The sequence below is a fragment of the Cebus imitator genome, unplaced genomic scaffold, assembly GCF_001604975.1.
Source record: "Cebus imitator isolate Cc_AM_T3 unplaced genomic scaffold, Cebus_imitator-1.0 Scaffold82, whole genome shotgun sequence".
Classification (NCBI taxonomy): domain Eukaryota; kingdom Metazoa; phylum Chordata; class Mammalia; order Primates; family Cebidae; genus Cebus; species Cebus imitator.
In genome coordinates this window covers 6458468-6475934 of record NW_016107397.1, presented here as the reverse complement: position 1 = coordinate 6475934, position 17467 = coordinate 6458468, and the positions used below count along the sequence as shown (strand labels likewise).

The 17467-nt window shown below is 42.3% G+C and overlaps 1 protein-coding gene and 1 pseudogene across 3 annotated transcripts in view; one reads left to right on the top strand and one right to left on the bottom strand.

The window, feature by feature from the left end:
- Window positions 1-17467, bottom strand: part of USP42 (ubiquitin specific peptidase 42) — a 55978-nt gene that overhangs the window by 18226 nt on the left and 20285 nt on the right. For both annotated transcript variants that reach the window (XM_017533739.2, XM_017533741.2), the window contains 5 exons: window positions 8758-8868; window positions 5236-5338; window positions 4240-4307; window positions 3471-3541; window positions 1545-1627 (listed from right to left, as the gene is read on the bottom strand). In XM_017533739.2, the coding sequence (XP_017389228.1) occupies window positions 1545-1627; window positions 3471-3541; window positions 4240-4307; window positions 5236-5338; window positions 8758-8868 (436 nt within the window). The remainder of the gene's footprint in view (window positions 1-1544; window positions 1628-3470; window positions 3542-4239; window positions 4308-5235; window positions 5339-8757; window positions 8869-17467) is intronic.
- LOC108308083 lies at window positions 15617-16132 on the top strand (annotated as a pseudogene). Its single transcript, XR_001826777.2, has one exon. The product of XR_001826777.2 is annotated as a 60S ribosomal protein L21-like (transcript).

Genomic DNA, 17467 nt, shown 5'->3' with positions numbered 1-17467 from the left:
GAGTAGCTGGGATTACAGGCACGCGCCACCATGCCCAGCTAATTTTTTGTATTTTTAGTACAGACGGGGTTTCACCGTGTTGACCAGGATGGTCTTGATCTCTTGACCTCATTATCCATCCGCCTCGGCCTCCCAAAGTGCTGGGATTACAGGCGTGAGCCACCGCGCCCGGCCATTTTTTTGTATTTTTTAGTAGAGATGGGGTTTCAACATGTTTGTGCCCAGCCGAAAAAGTAAGTCTTAAATTCATCTGATTTAAAAATAAGAATTCACTGGGCACAGTGGCTCATGCCTGTAATCCCAACAACTTTGGGAGGCCGAGGCAGGTGGATCAAAAGGTCAAGAGATCGAGACCATCCTGGCCAACATGGTGAAACCCCATCTCTACTAAAAATACAAAAATTAGCTGGGTGTGGTGGCACACGCCTGCAGTCCTAGCTACTCAGGAAGCTGAGGCAGGAGAATCACTTGAACCCAGCAGGCGGAGGTTGCAGTGAGCTCAGATCGTGCCACCACACTCCAGCCTGGACGACAGAGCAAGACTCCATCTCAAAAAATAATAATTATTATTATGTGAAAAGAAAGCCCTAATCAGAAATAAAAGGAGCAAAAATAAAGATTAGAAATGTCTGTGGAATTTAAAACAAAAGCAAAATCCCTCTGGTCTTGAAGATTTGATAATTAAAAAGTTACCCATATTACCTGACTACAACATGGAAATCTACTTAACAGCATATAAAAGAGCTTTTTTTTGAGACAGAGTCTCTCTCACCCAGGATGGAGTGCAGTGGCACGATCTCGGCTCATTGCAACCTCTGCCTCCTGGGTTCAAGTGGTTCTCCTGCCTCAGCCTCCTGAGTAGCTGGGATTACAGGCATGTGCCACCATGCTTGGCTAATTTTTGTATTTTCAGTAGAGACGGGGTTTTACCATTTTGGTCAGGCTGGTCTTGAACTCCCGACCCATGATCCACCCACCTTGGCCTCCCAAAGTGCTTAGGATTACAGGCATGAGTTTTCTTAAAATAGGTACTCTTGACTTCACAGGGGAACATATTAGTTTGAATAATCAAAATTAGAGTTTTCAGGCAAATGCTATTCCAAGCCCTGGGTGCCCACCCTAAGAGAGAAGGATCCTAGCTATCCCAGAAGAAAGTGACTCTCTACCAACATCAGCCCTCTTATCATAAGAAAGTCAATGAGAATGCTATTCAGCAGATGGGGGGTGCCCAGCCACACTGGAAGCAGCACTGCCACGGGATACAAAGATAATTTTACCTCTCTCCTCCCATCCAAATCTGCCCAATAATGTTATGCCCCAGGCTTTGACGGGCACAGAGCCACATGTCTTAGAGAAATGCACACACCGAGACACTGCAGGCTCTGGTCCTTGCGTAACAGGGACCCAGTGTCTTCCCCAAGAGTATCAGAAACTCAAGCAATCTAGAGGGGGCTTTCAGACACACCAAATGCTCTCAAACAAAGCCTGCCGGCTGTCCCCACTATAAGAGCCAGCAGCAAGAATCAAGTCACCACCCAACATACTTGCTGCACTTGTATGAGTTTTCTCCATCAAGCTGTTCCGGCTTCACAAACTGCTCCAATGCCTTGTTAACACTCTGAGCAGCCTGGGAAAAGAAGAGGCACAAATACCACATCATCATACACTGCCACTTGTGTTTGGGTCTCGCTCTGCTGCCCAGGCTGGAGTGCAGTGCCACAGTCACAGCTCATTGCAGTCTTGACCTCCTGGGCTCAAGCAATCCTCCCACCTCAGCCTCAGACCATGGCATGAGCAGCTCAGACCACAGGCATGGCCACCATGCTCAGCTAATTTTTTCAGTTTTTTGTAGAGACAGGGGTCTCACTGTATTCCCTAGGCTGGTCCCAAACTCCTGGGCTCAAGCGATCCTCCCACCTTGACCTCCCAAAATGTTAGAATTACAGGTGTGAGCCACCATGCCCAGCCGTGCCACTTATTTTTTAAAAGCAAGAATGGAAGACTCAAAGATACAAAAACAAATGAGAATTTTTATGAAAAAGTTTTCCTTTAGTAGTATGATGTTCACTTTCATGCATCTACACACCAAATTATATCCCCTTTCATTAAAATGGGCAGATTAAAGTGAACAAAATATACTGAGGATGCTCACTGCAGCATTACTTAAAACAGCACGAAACTGGAAGCAAACCAAATATCTACCAGTAAGGAATTCAGCATAGGAATCCCAGTCCATCCATTCACTGCACCACACACTGCCCAGAGAACACATTCACACAGAAAGGTCTCCAACAGAATTATATGCAAGCAGTGAGTGGCCAGACATCAGACACAATCCCACTTATGTAAAAGGTAAACAATATATTCTGGAGCAGTACATATCGAACTGTTATAAAGAATTCATTCTGAGGGGCAGCATTTTACACATGTCTCCAATGTTATTCATTTTTATTATAAGCATGTATTACATCTATAATCAGTAAAATGCAAGCTCAAGAACGACAAAAAATAGGAATTCTGAAAATCTAAGAGGCAGGCTGGGCGCAGTGGCTCACACCTATAATCCCAGCACTTTGGGAGGTTGAGGCTGGAAGATCACTTGAGCTCAGGAGTTTGAGACTAACCTGGGCAACATCGTGAAACCCCATCTCTACTAAAAATATAAACATTAGCTGGGCGTGGTGGTGCATGCCTATGGTCTCAGCTACCGGGGAGGCTGAGGTAGAAGGATCACTAAAATCTGGGAGATTGAGGCTACAGTGAGATCGCACCAATGCACTCCAGCCTGGGCACAGAGTGAGACCCTGTCTCAAAAAAAAAAAAAAAAAAAAAGGAAAATGCAAGAAGCAAAACAGTTTTCTAAAGAATAGCCATCTATATTTGACTTAGACATGAAAATCTGGTTTTATTAAGATATTAAAGAAAAATTCAGGCCAGGTGCAGTGGCTCACGCCTGTAATCCCAACACTTTGGGAGGCTGAGGCAGGTGGATCATGAGGTCAGGAGTTTGAGACTCTAGCCAATATGGTGAAACCCCGTCTCTACTAAAAATACAAAAATTTGCCAGGCATGGTGGTGCATGCCTGTAGAGTCCCAGCTACTCAGGAGGCTGAGGCAGAAGAATCACTTGAACCCGGGAGGCAAAGGTTGCAGTGAGCTCACTGTGCTCCAGGCCTGGGAAACAGAGTGAGATTCCATCTCAAAAAAAAAAAAAAAAAAAAAAAAAAAAAAAAAAAAAAAAAAAAAAAAAAAAGGAAGAAAGAAAATTCAAAGGGTAATAAAAGACTTTTAGAAGCTTTTTTTACGATACTTACTACAAAACTTGAATAATCCCTCCAAATGAAATCTTAGCACACTGAATTATTCAATTTATATTCTCTAACAAGTAGTCTAAATTATAAATGATCTATACAGTTATATAAAATGGCTTTTTTTAAAAATGTAATTACTCCCATAATTATGAAATTTACCTTTATCTCCAATGTTATATCAAGATACGGATCAAAAGTATCTGAAACGCCCTTGCAATTTAAACATTTGACTGAAATAAAAACAAAATGCAAAAGATAAGTGTAATCATTACAGCAACATCAACTATTGAAATGACAAAATACAATTTGAAATTTAAAATTTTTAACTGTAATTTTTCTATCAATTGAACAAAAAATTTTTAAAATTAATACTACTCATAATGCAGGTGAAAAGTGTCATGAATTTGGGCCCTCATGGGTTTGAATCAAAACTGATATAACCTCTAAGAAGGACAACTTGACAGTATTAAAATGTACAATACACACATGCTGTGACCCAGAAATTCTAATACTAAGAATTGATCCTATATATACACTTTTACCCAGACATAAAGCATGTGTGCATGGATGCTCAATGAAGCACAGATGGTAACAACTACAACAAACCTGAAACAACCTAACTGGGGACGAAATAAACAGACACTAATGCAACTGTCGAAGGCTCTGTTAGACCTCTGTGTGATGAAATGTGAAAAGACTAATGTGAAGAGACAAATGGATGCAGTGCACACAGTATGCTCCCAGTTTGTTCACACATAGGAAACTACCAGAAGGATTTACTACAACCTGGCACTAGGGTTGCCTATGGGTAAAAGGAATGAGAATCTGGGCTGGAGAGAAGTACTTTCCCTTATTAACCCTGTCCTGCTATTAGCATTTTTTAACCGCATGAGTGTATCATTTTATCAACTTATAAGCAAAAGCTTACCTCTAGATCTTAGGTATCCTCCAAATATCTGACAAACAAGAGTGGTGGCCTGGGTGTGTCTGTCTAATCTGAAAAACATCAAACAGTGACATGAGAGAAGAGCTTTGCAAAAACTGCAGATGCTGTGACCGGATTTCAAACACATCAGCTTACAAAAGAGCAAGAATTCAAACAGGACAGCCACAGAAAATAAAAGGACACATGTGTGGCAGCCCAAGAGCAGCCTTGCCTGGCCAGAACACAGGGAGGTCTGGGAGCAGTGGGAGGAGAGGCAGAGCTATGGGAACTGTATCTGTCAGGAAGGGACTCAGGAAGCAAAGCAGGAGTCTGGTCGTGAGGCAGGAAGAAGGCAACCTCGGGGTGCTGCAGCCTGGGCGGGAGGAAAGGCAGCTGAGGCAGAAAAGGCAGGGTCTTCCTCTGATCCGAGTCTGTTACCACCCAGACGTTGAAGGCCTAGACAGGGGGGTGCCAGGACAGGGAGAACACAGAGGGAGAGCTACCAGGTGTACTCAGACAGCATCAAGTGGCTTAGGATGCATTATTTAACTGTCCCCTCATTCTTCCTCGACTCTGCATTTACATTTTAAGGAACAAGCTGCAGAAATCAGTAACTGGCTGGGGTGGGGGTTCAGGAAATAAATACACGCTGGAGGGCAGCAGAGAAAAGAAAACATCAGACACAACTAGAAAGGAGAAGCAGCAGCTAGTGTGAGATGTGCAGGCATCTGCTGATAACCAAAAATTAAATAGGGGCAAGACCAATGCTTATTTCCTGACGTCTGTCATTGAGCAAATGCAAACTGTTATAGTAAGATACATCTATAAGTTTCAACCATTTAAAAATAATGCCTATCATCTGAGGAAGAGGCAGAGCAAGCCAAAAGGTAAAATGAACGAAGTTCTATGTGCTTCCAACAAAAAAGGTGAAAATGAATTCTGGTAAGTTACAACCAGAGATGCCAAATGAAGAAACGACTGGCGCTTTGTTGTACTTACTTATTGCTGCCATTCAAGCATGCTTTTTGCATAGCATCAACAGTATATTGAAGGAATTCATGGGCATCTTCTTGGTTTCCAAAACGGAAGTGCCTAGCTATACCTATAAAATTTTAGTAAAGACAAGGCTTTATCATTACATGTAATTACCCTAAGCAGTATCCCCCAAAATATATCTTATAATAATATGTTGGTTGGAAAACTCCCAAATACTTATATCATGAGGAAATAGCACTAACATAAGCCACTAATATAAATGCTATAAGCAGGATCATGCCCTTTAGACCAGAATCCCCAACCATTTCGGCACCAGGGACCAGTTTCATGGAAGACAATTTTTCCACAGAACAGAGGTAGGGGTTGGGATGAAACTGTTCCAGCTCAGATCAGGCATGAGATTCTCATAAGGAGCGTGTGACCTAGATCCCAGGCACGCGCAGTTCACAATAGGGTTCGCGCTGCTATGAGAATCTAACGCTGCCACTGATCTGACAGGAGGCGGAGCTCAGGCAGTAATGCTCACCTACTGCTCACTTCCTGCTGTGCGGCCCAGTTCCTAACAGGCCACATCCGGTACCAGTCCACGGCCCAGGGGTTAGGGGCCCCTGCTTTAGACCATTAAAAGTCCACAGCGCCTAGAGTTTCTGAGAGTCCAGAGAGTAGCTACAGAGTGACTCATGTTTTTAGCAATTAATAAAGTTACACTTGAATAAACTGGCTGTTTTGTCTCAAGTTTGTCCAAAATGTTATGTTGGTGATTTTAAATTGGTGCTAGATCTCTACAAGAGAATCCATTCAAAACATAAATATCACATCCTATCTAACTCTATTCCAATGACCCACAGAAGAAATTATATCTGCAGGTGCACAGTAACATTTCAGTCCTGTTTCTAACTAATTAAACAGCTACAAGACCAAATTATTTTTTAAATTATAATTAAAAATAAACACAAAAGTACAGGCAATATCACAATAAAACATACATACTAAATTTTACATATGAATGTATAAAAATATGTTCTAGCTTAAATCATATGAAACTGCCAACACTCCACCAGTTTAGACCTACAAGTGACAACTTCATGATTCAACCATGTGTGTATCACTGGATGTATACACACACACAAACGCACACACATACAGCACAGTGACATTTTCTTAAAAGACTAGGTTTAAAAATGTTACTCATGCCTGCTATATAAGTATGTATAAAAATAAATATACGTGGTCAAGCGTGGTGGCTCACACCTGTAATCTCAGCACTTTGGGAGGTGGAGGCAGGCAGATCACGAGGTCAGAGGATCGAGAACATCCTGGCTAACACAGTGAAATCCTGTCTCTACTGAAAATACAAAATATTAGCCAGCGTGGTGGCACGTGCCTGTAGTCCTAGCTACTCGGGAGGCTGAGGCAGGAGAATTGCTTAAACCAAGCAGGCAGAGGTTGCAGTAAGCCAAGATGGCACCACTGCACTCCAGCCTGTGCAACAGAGTGAGACTCTGTCTCAAAAAAATAAATAAAAATTAAAAAAATAAATATATGTATAAATAGCCAGGCGCAGTACCTTATGCCTGGGAGGCCGAGGCGATGGATCATCTGAGGTCAGGAGTTCAAGACCAGCCTGGCCAGCATGGTGAAACCCTGCCTCTACTAAAACTACAAAATTAGGCAGGTGTGGTAGTACACACCTGTAATCCCAGCTACTCGGGAGCATGAGGCAGGAGAATCACTTGAACCCAAGAGGTGAAGGTTGCAGTGAGCCGAGATCATGCCACTGCACTCCAGGTTGGGCGACAGAGCAAGACTCCATCTCAAATGAATGAATGAATGAACAATCCAAACCTGCCTGGCTAAATTTTGCCAGGCTTCTATAATATTTCAAAGGTTTTTGGCTTGTCTGTTGTGGTCTATCAGTAATGCCAAGGGCCAATAACACCTCTTTAATTTTCAGTGGCTTTCTAGGGAAAAAGATTACAGTTTGTTAGTGTATAATTATGCATCCCTATAATTATTCAGTTAGATACCAGATGAAGAGTTATAGCTTTGTTGGTTTGCATTTTTTATTCCAACTCAGTTAATTAACATGATGTAAAAGTTTATTGCAAAAACACACAACAAGTATGCAAAAAAATTTCATGCACCTATTTAAAATTTTAAAATTAACTACAAAAAAGTTAAATTTATCCACAAATTTGCTAAGCTCTGAGTATACATTCTTTGAAGACTATAATTAAATAGGGCCTACTGGTACACATCTGTAATCCCAGTTACTCAACTGGGCAAGAGGATCACCTGAGCCAGGAATTCAGGCCTAGCTTGGGTAACATAGTGAGACACAGTCTCACTAAAAAAAAAAAAGAAAAAGAAAAAAGAGAATTAACCTTATTTATTTATTTATTTATTTATTTAATTTTATTTTTACTGCTTCTTGCAGAGCGGGCTAATCCACAGGCAGTGTGTCCAGAGTAGCCTAATTACCTTTATTTTTGCCATTTCCTGTCACTGTGTATAGTATAATATTCATTCACCAAAGTGAAACTAATTAAAAGCTGTTTACAAAAACCTGCCAGACAATATCAGAATTAGTATTACTCAGCATAGAAATCCAAGTGTTGGAGCAAAAACACTGTAAAACTTACCAATGATTTTAACATACTGATTTTTAATAATTTAAAATTTGTTATATTAAATTGAATAGTCTTTATTATATTGTCATCTTTTGCTTTTAGTTTCAAAATGTGTTTATATAGCAAATGTTTTACTAAAAATTTGTTTTTTTTTGTTTTTTTTTTTTTTGAGGCGGAGTTTTGCTCCTCTTACCCAGGCTGGAGTGCAATGGCGCGATCTCGGCTCACCGCAACCTCCGCCTCCTGGGTTCAGGCAATTCTCCTGCCTCAGCCTCCTGAGTAGCTGGGATTACAGGCACGCGCCACCATGCCCAGCTAATTTTTTGTAGTTTTAGTAGAGACGGGGTTTCACCATGTTGACCAGGATGGTCTCGATCTCTTGACCTCATGATCCACCCGCCTCGGCCTCCCAAAGTGCTGGGATTACAGGCGTGAGCCACCGCGCCCGGCCAAAAATTTGTTATTCAAGACCCAGCCACATATGATAAAAATATATTTGTTTTCTACACACAAGGGGTTCAGTTTTTTTTTTTTTACCAGTTGAACATTAAGAATAACTAGGTAATAGGCCAGGTGTGGTGGCTCATACCCGTAATCCCAGCACTTTCAGAAGCCAAGGCAGGTGGATCACCTGAGGTCAGGAGTTCGAGATCAGCCTGACCAACACGGAGAAACTCCATCTCTACTAAAAAGAGCCTGGTGGAGCACGTTTATAATCCCAGCTACTCGAGAAGCTGTGACAGGAGAATCATGTGAAACTGGGAGGTGGAGGTTGCAGTGAGCCGAGACAGCAAGACTATGCTCCAGCCTGGGCGACACAGCGAGACTCTGTCTCAAAAAATAAAAAATAACTAGGTAATAAATATGAATATAAACTACAATAGTAAATACTTACGCCGCATCTCATTGATGACAAACATTGGTTTAATAACATCCCCAGGATTACTGAGTGCCTGGGTAATATGTGCTTGCATTGTACACATCATACAAAAGCCTTCTGCATGACCTGAAAGATAGATGATAATCCTCCAAATTAGCAAAATACAACTATATACACACATCAAAGCTAATTACAGATCAGAAGCACATACCTGTAGTGAAATAATAGCTGCTATATACATGCCGTGAGCTATCTATTTTTACGCATTTTCATTTACTTTTTTTTTTTGAGACAGAGTCTTGCTCTGTCACCCAGTCTGGAGTGCAGTGGTGCAATCTCCACTCACTGCAACCTCTGCCTCCCCAGGTCCAAGCAATTCTCCTGCCTTAGCCTCCCAAGTAGCAGGGACTACAGGCATGTGCCACCACGCCCAGCTATTTTTTTTTTTTTTTTTTTTTTTGGTATTTTTAGTAGAGACAGGGTTTTACCATGTTAGCCAGGCTGGTCTTGAACTTCTGAGCTCAGGCAATCCACCCGCCTAGGCCTCCCAAAGTGCTGGGATTACAGGTGTGAGCCACCACAACTGGCCTCATTTACTTTTCTAACAAATCTAAGTGATAAGTACATATTAGCTCTCTTTCACAACAAAGGAAAAAGGCTCAAAGAGTTTAAAAGTTTGCCCAATGTCAAAAGAGTTATTAAGTGACAGACATAATTGGCCTTAACTCATACTCTTTCTAATTACAAAGCCAGTACTTCTAGCTACTCTCTATACTGGAAAAGCAAGATTTTTCCCCCCTCATACCACCATTTATCTCAATTACTAAAACAACGTCTCCCACAGCAGGGATTAGAAATCGCTGCGTAGGCCAGGCACCATGACTCACACCTATCAATCATCTCGGCACTTTGGGAGGCTGAGGTGGGTGTATCTCTTGAGGCCAGGAGTTTGAGACCAGCTTGGGCAACATGGGCAAATCTTGTCTCTACAAAAAATAAAAAGAAAATTAGCCCAGTATGGTGGCACAAGCCTGTAATCCCAGCTACTCAGGAGGCTGAGGTGGGAGGATCACCTGAGCCCAGGGAGGTTGAGGCTACAGTGAGCTGTGATCACACCACTGCACTGCAGCCTGGGCAACAGGGTGAGACTCTGTCTCAAAAAAACAAAGAAAAGAAAAAGGAAAGTAATCTCTGTGTAAATACTCTGGTGTTGCTGGCCACAGATGGTGGTCTCTATGGCGTATCTTTTTTTACAACTTTCTAAAAATGTAAAAATCATTCTTAGCACGTGCTAAGTGGTGGTATGGCATCTACTGGGTGGAAGCCAGGGATGCTGCTAAACAGCCTCAAATGCACAGGACAGCCCCTCACAACAAAGAATTACCCGAAGTGCTGACAGTACCGAGGCTGAGAAACTGCCTGACTAAAGGCTGTCCAGACCTACCTAATAAAGCTTCAATACCGCAGAAGGATCAAATTAGTTCCAACTAACTTTGTCCCACAAAACATTTTTTAAAGGAACACAAAAACCCCAGCATCCAGTCTGGCATCCAATCAAACAGTACAGGGCATGCAAAGATGTAGGAAAAACCAGTAACAAGGAGGAAATAAATAGAAAAAGACCCAGAAATAACACAGATGATGATATCAGAAGACAATGACCCTGAAAAGGACATTATAAATACATTCATATGTTCAAGGAGATGGAAAATGGAAAAATGGAAGAACATATTAAGAAGAAACATGGAAATAGATATAAATCTACTTCTACACATGAACAGCAGAATCTCTGGGATGAAAAATACACCAGATACACCAGGTACGGTGGCTCACACCTGTCATCCCAGCACTGGGAGGCTGAGGCAGGCGGACTGCTTGAGCCCAGGAGTTTGGAGCTCAGCCTGGGCAACACAGCAAAACCCCATCTCTACTAAAAATACGAAAATTAGACAGGTGTGGTGGCACTACTCCAGAGGCTGATGTGGGATGAGAGAACCACCTGAGCCCAGGAGCTGGCGGCTGCAGTGAGCTATGACAGCGTCACCGCACTTCAGCCTGGGTGACAGAGTGAGACCTTATCTCACAAAAACAAAAACAAACAACAACAAAAACACCAGATGTGATTAATAACAGATTAGACACCATAGAAGAAAAGATTAGTGAACTTGAAGATATTCATTATGAGTAGAAAATATCTCTGATAAAACATAAAGAAAGAAAAATCTAAAAATAACAACAACACAGCGTTATCAGTAAACTATGGGACAATTTTAAGTTGTCCCTGATATTCATCATTAGAGTCTGAAGGTAAAAGGATAACATAAATATTTCAAGAAATAACAATTATCTACAAAGGAAAAGCACAAGGGAGGTTTTTGGGATGAGGCATGGTTTCGTGTCCTGACCGAGCTGTCAGTTCACATGAATCTACATGAATATTCAAGAAAAACTTACACCAAAGAAGTTAAGTTTTTGAAAGCTGACAGAAATTTAACAGAAATAATACACGTACAGATCTAAGAACATCAACAAATTCTAGCAGTAAAAACATGAAGAAAACTACACAAAGGACCATTGCTTAAAACCAGCAATAAAAATCTTAAAAGCACTGAAGATAAAAAAACAAAAAAAAACCCAAAAAACAAAAAAAACATTACATAGGCCAGCACAGTGACTCACGCCTGTAATCTCAGCAGTCTGGGAGGCTGAGGTGGGGGGATCCCTTGAGGTCAGGAGTTCGAGACCAGCCCAGCCTGGCCAAAATGGTGAAACCCATCTCTACTAAAAATACAAAATATCAACTGGGCATGGTGGTGCATGCCTGTAAACCCAGCTACTCAGGAGGCTGAGGCAGGACAATCACCTGAACACGAGGCAGAGGTTGCAGTGAGCTGAGATTGCACTACTATACTCCAGCCTGGGCTACACAGTGAAACTCCGTCTCAATAAAAACACAAGAAACAAACAAACAAACAAAACATTATGTATATAGGAACAAAGGTAAAACTGACAACAGATTTCTTATTAGGCATAGTACAGGCCAGAAGACAGTGGAATAACATCTTTCAAGTACTAAAAGAAAAGGATGGGCCAGGTGTGGTGGCTGCCCTGTAATCCTAGCACTTTGGGAAGCCAAGGTGGGTGGATTACTTGAGCGAGACCAGCAGGGGCAAAATGGCAAAATCCTGTCTCTACAAAAAATTAGCAAGGCCTGGTGGTAGGTACCTGCAGTCCCAGCTACTTGGGAGGTTGAGGTGGGAGGATTACTTGAGCCCAGGAGGTTGAGGCTGCAGTGAGCTATAATCACACCACTGCACTCCAGCCTGGGTGAGAGTCTGTCTCAAAAAGAAAAATAACGTCAACACAGAATTCTACACCCCATGAAAACATCCTTCAAACATGAGACTTGTGCTTCTGAGAGAGATGGAGTAGAGGTAGTTTTCTATTTCTCCTGCCAAGTACAACAAAAATTCCTGACCACTATGTATAAAACAACCCTTAAAGGGCTCTGAAAGAGAAAGAGACATGCTAGGGACCTCAGGACCCATGGAAGACACGGTGTTGAGTTCCCTGGGTTTCTTTGTGCTTCTTCTAGTACAGACTTGGAGCTGAAGAAGCAACCCAGAAGCCGCAACAAATGCACACAACAAAGCCACAGCGAAAGCCTGCTCCCGCTCTCTCCAGCCAAAGGATGAGGAAGAGGCAGCCTCACACAATAGAAACCTTTTGAAATCATTGCTCTACTTCAGCTTCTGTGTCTATTTTGTTTATATTATGATGTTTGGTTTGGCTTTTTTGAGACAGGGTGTCACTCTGTCACTGGGCTGGAGTGCAGTGGTGGGATCATGGCTCACTACAGCCTCAACCTCCCAAGGCTCAGGTGATCCCCCCACCTGTCTCTCGAGTAGCTGGGACTATAAACGTGTACCTCCATATCCAGCTAATTTTTGTATTTCAGTAGAGACAGGGTTTCACCATGTTGGCCAGGCTGGTCTTGGACTCCTGGGCTGAAGTGATCTGCCCTCCTACGCCCAAACTGCTGGAATTGAGGAACTATTATGATGTTTTGACATTCTAAAGATCTTTCTGGCTGGAGAGAGACTGCCCCCAAGGCTAGTCAATTCTTAGAAGTAGCAAAAGACTCAGTGTTGGTGCAAGCCTTTGCTATACAAATTAACCAATCCAGAGCCCTTCCTTCTTCATCCACCCGACAGAGCACCAAAGGAGGCAACACTCCTGCCTTAATCACCTCAGGGCCAGGTGCCAGGCAGCTCTGGGCCACGCCTGTGGCTTAGAGCCCACTGAAATTATTCAAACCAGCCAATCCCAAATTCTTCCCCCTGCCCTACCCTGTTTGTCTCATAGAAACCTCAACCAAGGCTCTGGCCAATAATGCCTTCCCTTCGCTCCTGTCTTCTGCCTCCTGACCCCTTGGGGGTCCTTCCCACGTGGCCCTGCATGGTGTAACCTGTGAGCATAAAATCTGTGTCTTCCTGAGCCTCCTCTGTGACTCCTCTTGTGGCTGCACCTGACTGACCATCTCATAAAAGAATACAGAAGACATTTAAACACCACAGAAGAACTGTGGCCTCACCTCTACACACACAAACAAAAGCCAAGTAAACAGCCTAGACTTGCACTCAGCGGGCTGTAGTTAGGCACCCTACCCCACCCACTGGGTTAATAGTCGAGAAAGTAGACAAGGAGCTGGGACTTGAAACCACACTGGGTGATAAGAAACCCTGTCCCACCCCATGTTATTAGTGACAATCACATGGGGAGCCCAGGTTTCCACCTACCCGGTAGTAAAAAGCCACCTCCATAACTCTCCCCACCTGCCTGGCTTCCCAAAGTGCTGGGATTACAGGTGTGAGCCACTGTGCCTGGCCTTTATTTATTTATTTTGAGGGAGAATCTCACTTTTTTTTTTTTTTTTTTTTGAGGCAGAGTCTTACTCTGTCACTCAGGCTGGAGTATAGTGGAACAATCTTAGCTCACTGCAGTCTCCATCTCCTGGGTTCAAGTGATTCTCCTGCCTCAGCCTCCTGAGTTGCTGGGATTACAGGCGCCCAGCACCACACTTGGTTAATTTTTTGTATTTTTAGTAGAGACGGGGTTTCACCATGTTGGCCAAGCTGGTCTCAAACTCCTGGCTTCAGGTGATCCACCGTGCCTGGCCTACAAGAAATACCTTAAAACAATTATAACTAGTAGAGAGTAAAGGACATAAGGAAGTAATGTTTCTATACTTCCCTCAAACTAGTAAAATGACAATACCAGTAAACTGTGGTAAGTTATATGTGTGTAATGTGGTCCCTAAGAGTGACCACTAAGAAAGCTCCAGGCACAGTAGTGCATGCCTGTAATCCCAGCATTTTGGGAGCCTGATGCAGGCAAATCACTAGAGCCCAGGAGTTTGAGACCAGCCTGGACAACATGGTGAAACCCTGTCTCTACAGATATTAGCCAGGCATGGTGGCACATACCTGTATGTAGTCCAAACCACTTGGAGGGCTGGGGCAGGAAGACCATTTGAGCTTGGGAGATTGAGGCTGCAGTGAGCTGAGACAGTGCCAACATCACATTCCAGCCTAGTAACAGAGTGAGACCCTGTCTCCCTGTCTCCAAAAAGGACAGACTCAAGTAAAGAAAAATGATGTAATTTTGAAAAATATTTTCAAGTATTCAAATAACCCACAGAGAAGCAAGAATAAGAAAACAAAGACATATATATATATATAAAAAACCAGAACAAACAAAAAACAAAACATTAAATGGCAGAATAAGCCTTAAGTCTCAAGATATCAATAATCACTTTACAGGTAAATGTTCTAAATAAATGAGGGTAAAGGACACCCAGCCTAGAGCAGCAGACAGTTAAAAGACACAGACTGACAAAATGGATTGAACAGAACCTAACTATATGCTGTTTACAAAAAACTCGCTTCAAATGTAATTATACAGACAGGCTGAAAGTAAAAGGATGAAAAAGGTATGCCATGCAAGTATTAATCAAAACAAAGTGGGGAAAAAATTTTTATCTGGGCATGGTGGTGCATGCCTGTGGTCCCAGTTACTCCAGAGGCTGAGATGGGAGGATCCCTAGAGCCCAGGAGTTGGAGGCTGTAGTGAGCCATGATCACACCACTGCACTCCAGCCCAGGTGACAGAGTGAGGCCTCATATCAAGGAAAAATAAAAAATAAAAAAAGCAGGGGCCAGGCGCAGTGGCTCACACCTGTAATTCCAACACTCTCAGAGGCCAAGGCAGGAAGATCACTTGAGGCTAGGAGTTCAAGACCAGCCTGGGTAACATAGTGAGACCGACTCTCTACAAAAATAAAAAATAAAAAAATTAGCTGATCATGGTGGCACACGCCTGTAATCCTAAGCTACTAGGAAGGCTGAGGCAGGAGGATGGTTTGAGACCAAAATTTTGACACTGCAGTGAGCTATGATCACACCAATGCACTCAAGCCCAGGGGACAAAACAAGATTCTGTCGCAAAAACAAAGAAACAAACAACAGCGCCGGGCGCGGTGGCTCACGCCTGTAATTCCAACACTTTGGGAGGCTGAGGCGGGTGGATCATGAGGTCAAGAGATTGAGACCATCCTAGTCAACATGGTGAAATCCCGTCTCTACTAAAAATACAAAAAATTAGCTGGGCATGGTGGCGCGTGCCTGTAATCCCAGCTACTCAGGAGGCTGAGGCAGGAGAATTGCCTGAACCCAGGAGGCGGAGGTTGCGGTGAGCCAAGATCGCGCCATTGCACTCCAGCCTGGGTAACAAGAGTGAAACTCCGTCTCAAAAAAAAAAAAAAAAAAAAGAAGAAAAAACAAACAGCGGAACCGCCATCTTCCAGTAATTCGCCAAAATGACGAACACAAAGGGAAAGAGGAGAGGCACTTGATACATGTTCTCTAGGCCTTTTAGAAAACATGGAGTTGTTCCTTTGGCCACGTATATGCGAATCTATAAGAAAGGTGACATTGTAGACATCAAGGGAATGGGTACTGTTCAAAAAGGAATGCCCCACAAATGTTATCATGGCAAAACTGGAAGAGTCTACAATGTTACCCAGCATGCTGTTGGCATTGTTGTAAACAAACAAGTTAAGGGCAAGATTCTTGCCAAGAGAATTAACGTGCGTATTGAGCACATCAAGCACTCTAAGAGCCGAGACAGCTTCCTAAAACGTGTGAAGGAAAATGATCAGAAAAAGAAAGAAGCCAAAGAGAAAAGTACCTGGGTCCAACTGAAGCGCCAGCCTGCTCCACCCAGAGAAGCACACTTTGTGAGAACCAATGGGAAGGAGCCTGAGCTGCTGGAACCTATTCCCTATGAATTCATGGCATAATAGGTGTTAAAAAATATAAAAGACCTCTGGACCTGTAAAAAAAAAAAAAAAAAAAAGAAACAACAACAAAAAAAGCAGGAACGGTTACATTAATAAAGAATAAAGTAGACTTCAGGAACATAGTAAAGATGTTAATTCCCCCTAAATTAAGATACAATTTTACTGTACTTCCTATCAAAATCCCAGTAAAGTATTTTATAGATATACGGAAGATTACTCTATAATTTGTAATGAAAAGCAATGGAACTAGAATAGCTGAAAATATTTTGAATAAGAATAAAGTTGAAGGAATCACTCTATCTGATATCAAGACTTATTAGGTAGCTACAGTAAGAAGGACTGTGTAGCAGGGAAGCACACACATCAGAATCAAGAACCAGGAGACAGACATACAAATATGCCCAAATGATTTTTTTTTAATTACAAAGATACAAAAAGCAATTCAACTGAGGGAAAACAGCTTCTTCTAGAAAATGACACTGGAGCAAATGGACATCAAGATAAAAAACTCAGCTTAAACCTCACAGTTACTACAAAAATTCACTCAAAATGGATCACAGACTTAAATGTAAAACACAAAACGATAAAACTTACAGGAAAAAATTAACATAGTAAAAAATCTGCTGGATCAACAACTAGGCAAAGAGATCTTAAACTTGACACTAAAAGCACCATCCATTAAAGGCTGACCAATTGAACTTCACCAAAATTAAAAACCTCTGTCTGTAAAACATCCATTAAGTGGATGAAGACATGCTACAGATGGGGAAAAAATATTTGGAAACCATATATCCTCAAAGCTTGACAGTACAACAACAAAGAACATGATAGAAAATGAGCAAAAGATGCAGAGAAACATTTCACCAAAGAACACAAACAGATGGCAAATAAGCACATCAAAAGATGTTCAATACCTTCAGGCACTGGCAAAATGCAAACGAAAGCCACAATGAGTTATCACTTATACACTATCAGTACAGGTAAAATGAACACTAGTGACAACATCAAATGTTGGCAAAGATGCAGGGAAACTGAAACTCTCATACATTGCTTTGGCAGTTTCTTATAATATCAAACATGCAACTAGCATATAACCCATGCAGTCCTGGGCATTTATCCCAGAGAAATGAAGACATGCTGATGAAAAGAGCTATATACATTCATGTTGACAGCAGCTCTTTTCATAATATCCCAAAGCTAGGAACAACCCGGATGTCCTTTAATGGAAAAGTAGTTAAAGAAACTGGCATATCCGCCGGGCGCGGTGGCTCAAGCCTGTAATCCCAGCACTTTGGGAGGCCAAGGCGGGTGGATCACGAGGTCAAGAGATCGAGACCATCCTGGTCAACATGGTGAAACCCCGTC